The sequence below is a fragment of the Oryzias melastigma genome, linkage group LG14, assembly GCF_002922805.2.
Source record: "Oryzias melastigma strain HK-1 linkage group LG14, ASM292280v2, whole genome shotgun sequence".
Lineage (NCBI taxonomy): Eukaryota > Metazoa > Chordata > Actinopteri > Beloniformes > Adrianichthyidae > Oryzias > Oryzias melastigma.
This window is the reverse complement of record NC_050525.1, coordinates 4,167,519-4,174,353: the sequence shown is the minus strand read 5'-3', so window position 1 is coordinate 4,174,353 and position 6,835 is coordinate 4,167,519. Positions and strand designations below refer to the sequence as shown.

The 6,835-nt window shown below is 39.2% G+C and overlaps 2 protein-coding genes across 9 annotated transcripts in view; one reads left to right on the top strand and one right to left on the bottom strand.

Moving 5' to 3' along the window:
* Window positions 1–1,301: 1,301 nt before the first annotated feature.
* timm22 (translocase of inner mitochondrial membrane 22 homolog (yeast)) lies at window positions 1,302–4,369 on the bottom strand. The gene is made up of 5 exons (XM_024265706.2): window positions 4,063–4,369; window positions 3,610–3,949; window positions 3,241–3,437; window positions 1,726–1,798; window positions 1,302–1,646 (listed from the first exon to the last, which is right to left on the bottom strand). The coding sequence occupies exons 2-5, from the start codon at window positions 3,866–3,868 to the stop codon at window positions 1,570–1,572; spliced, it is 606 nt and encodes a 201-aa protein (XP_024121474.1). The 5' UTR covers window positions 3,869–3,949; window positions 4,063–4,369; the 3' UTR covers window positions 1,302–1,569.
* Window positions 4,370–4,493: 124 nt separating this feature from the next.
* LOC112142366 (peripheral-type benzodiazepine receptor-associated protein 1) overlaps window positions 4,494–6,835 on the top strand; it is a 74,938-nt gene continuing 72,596 nt past the window's right edge. For 7 of the 8 annotated variants that reach the window (XM_036215339.1, XM_036215337.1, XM_036215341.1 and 4 more), the window contains exons 1-2: window positions 4,494–4,634; window positions 5,235–6,164. In XM_036215339.1, coding sequence (XP_036071232.1) covers window positions 5,361–6,164 — 804 coding nt within the window. In that variant the 5' untranslated portion in view covers window positions 4,494–4,634; window positions 5,235–5,360. Of the gene's footprint in view, window positions 4,635–5,161; window positions 6,165–6,835 lie in introns of those variants that run through there. The other variant, XM_036215335.1, reaches the window with a different exon arrangement.

The following is a 6,835-nucleotide window of genomic DNA, read 5'->3' as shown; positions in this document are numbered from 1 at the left end:
TTTAATAATAAAAACAGCATAATCAGATTAAGTCTCAGATCTCCATGTTCAGGTCAGAATCTTCTTCTTTATCTGTTCTAAAAGCAGCAAGTGAGTCAATGGTTGTGGTAGAGGAGGACCTAGACTTTGATGAGCGGATCTGGATTCTTATGTTCTCTGCTCTGTTTTGGAGAAGCTTCTCTCAGGAGGAGGTTCAACATGGCTCTTCTGCAGACCTCGGTTGTAACCAGTGGTTATTTTTTTAGTTAACTTCACAATCAAAACTCTAGAAAGAGAAATAAGCCTCATTGTTAGTTGGATCTAATAAAAGAAATTGACATTTTTTATCATCATCTCTTTTATTTGTCTGATCTGAAGCTCACTGATCTTTGCTCAAAACCATCAGAAACTAAAAATATCACCAAAGAAGTTTTTGTAGATGTTTTATTTCCTGAACAAAAACCAGTTTAATGTCACAAGGTTAAACATCAATAAAACCTTCTTCCTTTCCTCAAGTTCCATTCTAAACGTATCATTTTCATGTGTATTTTCTGAAACATTTAACATTTAGCTATGCTACAGTGTGAGTTTACTTAAAAACTGTTCTAAAGTTTAGAAAGCAGGATGCTCAAAAAAATGAATTGAAAAATTAAATTCAGTGTTTAGATAGAAGAAATGTCACTTCTTCTTAAAGTTTTTATGGAGACCAGTGTTGATTCATCCCTATGTCCATTAATATGGGACTACAGAAGAAAAATTGTCAAATTTGTAAGGTCGTGCTATTATACTGTGGAAGGTTTTTGAGGAAATGTGTTTGTCTATGGATGAAACCTCCAAATCTGCAAAGGGGAGTGGAGCGCCCTCTGGTGGTGTGTCTGATATAGTAGTAGTGAGATTTGAGCTTAAAAAAAAAACATTTCCACAACCAGAAAGGAAAAACGTAATATATTAAAACTGAGAAACTAAAGTTTAATTTAGGCTTTTTAACAGTTTAAACATAAAATAAACTCTTACAAGTGTTGTAACGCTTTAATCAACAGATGCTAAACCTCCAACCTCTAGGTGTGGATCAGCTGAGTGTTGACATCCAGCAGACAAAAACCCTCAGGAGGTCACAGCAACGCTTCCAAAACAGAGCAGCCACCATGTAACCACCAAGACAAAGATCTATCCTGACAAAATGGATATTTTAGGAAAATGAGCTGATGTTGTGGAAGTACAGCAAACGCACGTTTAGAAAACATGAAGTTTTAATTCTATATGTTTTTTTCTGTTTCATTTTCATAGATGACTTTGGTTAAAAACAAAGAAAAAAAATCACATTTTTAGGGTAACAAATAGTTTATGGACATATATTTTATAGTTTCCATGTGAATAAACATGTGGTTCTGTGTTTGTCTCCATCCAGACACGTTGCTCGCAGATGAAGCCGTCTGAAGCTGTTTCTGGAGCTCTTGCACATGAGCTGGCCTCACTTTGCTTCAGTTCACATAAAATGAACACAGAAGTCTCCTTATTCTCAACGCGGCCCAGCTTCTCGATCCGACTGCGTGTGCAGCAGTGAAGTCCTTGTCTTTAAGAGTCTCTGACTCAGCGTAAGTAGTATTCAATGGCAGCAGAAAACGCAGCAAACCCTCCACATCCAAGAACTCCTGCCTTCAGTCCAGCTGCAAAACCACAGAAAAAAAGCATCTTGAGGAAAACAGAGCAAATACATTTGTAAAAAAACAGAAAGAGGCTGCAAACCTCGAAATCCGATGACTCCTCCGGTTACACAGCCGCTGTAAACTGCGTTCTTCCAGTCTGATTTGCCTCTGTGCTGAAAAATCAAACACAACAGGAAATTTAACGAAATATTAAAAAACTAAAAAAAAAAAAAAAGAAAGTTCCATAATACACCACCAGGGGGCATCAAAGAACTGTCAATATTTTACTCAAACCTTTGTTAGACTGGCTGTGCACTCTAAAGAAGAATCACTTCTACATTTCAAACAAGGTTCTGAGGTTTATTAAAGCTGCAACAACTGATCATTTTTCGTATTTTCAAGTGATGTTTCAGATATCATGCGATCTAACAAGAGACACAATAGATGCAGATAAAGAAAAACACTTAAAATACACAAGGAATGAAATTACATTTGATTGTATACATTTAATTGTGTTTGTGTTGTTATTATTTTCAGGTTAAAATAGATCCATTGTCACACTAGAAAATAGGCAAATTTTGACCAAAATACAAGATAAATATGACTTTATTTTCATTTGAATTGACAGGTTTGTTTTTATTTTGTGAACATAGTAAATATTTAACCATATTATTGCATTATTTTAATGAAGGGGGTTAGTTAATGTTTATTTTAGTTCATCTGAGATATTAAAATTGCTTGTCTGATGAAGACTTCAGAGCCTGGAAATATGCAGGAGTCTCTTTCCTTTCTATTTTGTGGGGATTTTGATCCCGTTTTTAAAACTTGTCTACCACATGAAGTGCTCAGAAACAACTCAATAGTTTGGTAGAAAGCAAACAGTTTTCAAACATCGGAGATCTAATGTTTTCCAGGTTTCCAAAAGCCCTGATCCAGATGCTGACGACACTCCAAACACTGAACGTTTGTTCATAAAGATGGAAAAAAATACTTCAGAATAAAAGAAAAAGAAGATTAGACTAGTGCATTTAATTTGGGCAAATTTAGCCCTAATAAATATAATCTGTCACGACATAACAGTACTAGTTTATTAAAGAAACAGAATAGCAAGAGTTGTGTTTTCAAAGGAGAAACATTTGTTTTTTTCCTTTATAAAGGTTAAAATACCTTTATATGCTCACTGATGAAAAAAAAATGTTTTTTGGTGTTTGTAACATGTTCTTGTGGCATTTTTTTTCATGATGGAGAACATATATTAGGCGTAAAATTGCATTTCTGAGTATTTCTTTATTCAAATTGTTCTGAATCTAGAGCAGATGAAAACTGCTGTTGAAAATTGATTGTAGGTGTGACATAGAAGTTACAACCGGCAGATCACAAGCTCCATGCATCCCTTTGTAGATAACTAGATCCTTGTATATCTTTGTTTTCCTTATCTGGGCTGACATTTGGTTTAAAACAGTACAGCTGGATAGCTGCAGTATTGCTTGCTGTTTTTGTGGCACCTGTAATGTTAGTTTGGGGGCATGTAAACAGGGAGCTCTCAGTATGGGGAAGGGGGGCGGGGTTGTCATCCCCACAAATCACTACACGTCAGGGTAAAAGTGTGACCTACTGATTCTATGATGCATTCTGTACAGGAGAACATGGCTCCCACGATGGCAAAGTTCTTGGCGTACGACATCCCTCTCTGACCCATGTCCTTCAGGACTTCTCGGGCTGTCGGGGTTCTTAAAGGATCTTTGGGGTCGAAGCCAACGTTGGTGTCGATGCCAGCTGTGAAAACCCCAAACGCTCCTCCGAGGACAAACCCTGCAAGAAATACATAACACATCTGATGAAAACATAATGGCTGCCTGCAGGATCATGAAATGCATGCTGATGGTGTGCAGAAAAATAAACAACAAATAATTAATTTAAAGAGAAATGTTTACATCCAAACACAACATCAGTCTAGATTTTAAGGCACAATAGATGTTATTACCTCCCACACAGGCCAGGACTGACTTGAAGGCGCAGCTCTCCATTCCTCTCTCGATCATCTTCTGCTCGTCGCTCTTAGCAGGAACCGGCAGGCCCCCCATCACGCCGGGGTTGAGGTCCTTCACGGTTCTCTTGTCTCCTATAAGATGCTCCAGAACCATGCTGTACTGAATGGTGGAAGCGGCCATATCAGAACCAACCGAATCTAGGTCTTTTAAGTCGGAGTCTGAAGCGTTTGCTGATCCTGAGGAGGCCGCCATGTTTCTCAATGACACTGGTTATGGTAAATGTAGTTCAGAGAAGGTTGTAGGCAGATTCGCTCAAGTTAACTGCGGACAGGGCTGATGAAAATAAATGAAAAAAATATATTTATTTACAAAATGATTAGTGAAACTAAAAAAATATTTTTTGATGATAGCTTATGACGAAAAATGTATATTTGTAATTGTCTCACCCTGTTTCCGCACTTTCGACACGAGATCAACGTGCCTTAGCGGCCGAGGTTGCGTTCAGAGGTTACTATCAAAGCTGTGATTTTATAAGATCGACTGGATAAATACGTCACTTTCCCGAAGAAAAAAAAATATTTATATAAATTAATAATTAAGGATCTGACGGAAAAAAATGTTTGAGTTGGGGAGATTTACCTAAAGAAAATAATATAATAATTTTCTGGCTCGTTAAAGAACCACACTACTTATCATTGATACATCATACAGCCTTGCAATTTTAATTAATGGACACACATGTCAATTTAAAACACATTTTCCCCATATTGTTGATATTTTCCCAGAATTTATAACGAAACAACCACCTAGGTGATATTGATACACAGATATAAAACAGCTTAAAGCGACAACGACGGGATGTACCTGAACGCAGCACGGCTCCCGGACGGGCCAGCAGGATAACGGTGGACAGACTCTCCGTGTGACACTGGTCTGCCTGCCGCAGATAAACAAACCCTTTCTTGCATGAACCCGTGGCCCTTTAACAACTAACTGCCAGCCTGAGTCACGCTGCACAGTATGTATCGATGTCCACAAAGATGACGATAATAATATTATTAATAAAAAACAACCAAACATGTGGCGATTAAAAAAGTTTATAGCATTAGTCTAGTTGACGAATAGTTTAATGTACGTTATAGCTAAAAAAAACTAGCTAACTTCGGCTAAAAGACGTGTTAGTAATTTACTGGGACTCGAGCCCGCTCAGTGTAATAAAATTTTCCTTTTTTAAATTGTAGTTTTAACGTTATCATATTCCATAAATGACAGTGTTGTTGTAACGGAATTAAGCTAGTTAATTAGCTTCCGTTAGCTAAGGTCCATTCTCTGGATGGGAGCTGTCATCGCAAACTTAAGCTAGTTTTGGGGAAAGTACCTCATTCACTTGTTGCACCTTTAGGTGTATGTTAGCTTTCTTGTTAAAATGCTTTAGATTAATTTGGAAGTAGAAAATCTTCTTAAGATTGTTTAGTTAGTGTCTTGACCTTTTTTCCCTCCTTTAACCCTTTTAGATTGGATTTAATACTTATTGCTTATGCTGTCATTATACTAAAACACCTCATTACCACATTAACCGTCATCATTTTTCCATTTCTCTCATACCTCACCTCTCCAGTGCATGCCTTGCATGTTAGATGTCTCTGCAGATAGATGTTCTACTTCACGCTGATGCATGGCCTTTCTTGAGAAATGATGAACGCTGCAGAATCCATCTTGCATGTTGTGCTGTGAGTGAAGCATCATGAGAGACGACAGGGATAACCCTCTGGCCCTGTCATTCAAAAGCTCAAGCTGCAACGACACCGATTACGGGAGAGAACTCCGGCGATTACGTGCTGATTTGGAAGCAGAGAAGAACCAAGAGGCGTGGGCCTGTGGGCGGCTCGCTGTGGAGCTTCGGCGACTCCGAGAAGAGGCAGAGAGGGAACATCAGAGGGCTGTGAAGGAGCTGGCAGCCAGACGAGGGTCCAGAAAGGGTCAGAATGGATCCAGAAAACTTCTGGCTGAAGAGTTAAGGAAGGAAGATGATGAGCGATGCGGCAAAGAACCTACAGGGGAAGAGACTTTTAGTTTTTGTAGCATACAAACGCAGTTACTGCTTGATAAGATTAATAGCAAGGAGGCCACTTTTAAATCACAGGATTTTGAGATAGAAAAGGCCATCCTCCTCTGCCACCTGCTAGAGACCCATGGACGACTCCTAAGGGGAACTCAAAAAAACATATCTCCACGCCGTGCAGCCAAATGTTCCTCAAAGAAGCCTAATTACCCAAGTGCCCCACAAGTGAAACCTCCGGGTGACTCCCACTCATCCCAGAGGTCCAAACAAGAAGAGTGGAGGCAGCCTGTGGAGTGTAATCCACCTGCAGATGCTTCATGCTTCTCCACTATAGCTGGAAAAACCTGTCAGAGCACCAACCTGACGACGGGTCACCCTCATCCTCCTCCTACACATGCAGGTCAGGAGAACCAGGCATCAAACTGGACGGAATCCTCAGGATCGGATGAGTTGTCCGTCTCCAAATGCATGGGGAGGAGCATGGAGGTAAGCAGATTGTTTACCTGTTTATTTTGATGGTTATAGGTTGGCGCCGCCGTTCGGCAGCAGAGTGTGTGTGTGTGTGTGTGAATGGGACTGTGTCTGTAAAGTATTTTGGGCCTTCTAAGAAGGTAGTAAGAGTACGACATTTACCATTGTTGTTCATTTCAGAAATGATGAACCCAAAAATCTCTGGATTTTTTTTGTTTTACTAGTCCTCCTAAACTAAGCATTGCCATAGTAACAGAGGCAGACCTGCACAATGACTGAAATTTCTTCCAAAATAAAATCTTTTCACACTTTTGATCAACAATAAAATTAAATGTTGGTATGTCCATAAGTTTAGGGCAAAAGGTTGAAGGCAGTGGACTCAGCATCTTTAATTCTTGATTATTTTAGGTCACAGGAGCCTTAGGGGCGTGGTCAGCAGGTTGTTTTATTTTTTTCATAATTTTAGTGAAGCCCATTGTCTTACTGAGGATGTGCAGAGCAGTCAGGAAGTGCACTTCCCCTGCAGAGGATTGTTCTTTGTTTGGAAGAATGTCTGTCTACCACGGCAACATCTACTTTGATAGATCAACTAAATCTTGAAGTAAGTTCTGTCAATTCTTGCCCATAATATGAAAAAATAAGGTGTAGGTGACAGGGAACCTTTCAAAACAGGCCCCCATATTTTT

Bases quoted from the DNA above. Each gene is read 5' to 3' on its own strand.
- timm22 (XM_024265706.2), bottom strand. From the start codon at position 3,868: ATGGCGGCCTCCTCAGGATCAGCAAACGCTTCAGACTCCGACTTAAAA. The intron at 1,799-3,240 runs GTAGGTCACACT...TTGATTTTTCAG, and splicing joins CAGAATGCATCATAGAATCA to CACAGAGGCAAATCAGACTG. The intron at 1,647-1,725 runs GTTTGCAGCCTC...GTGGTTTTGCAG, and splicing joins AGGAGTCATCGGATTTCGAG to CTGGACTGAAGGCAGGAGTT.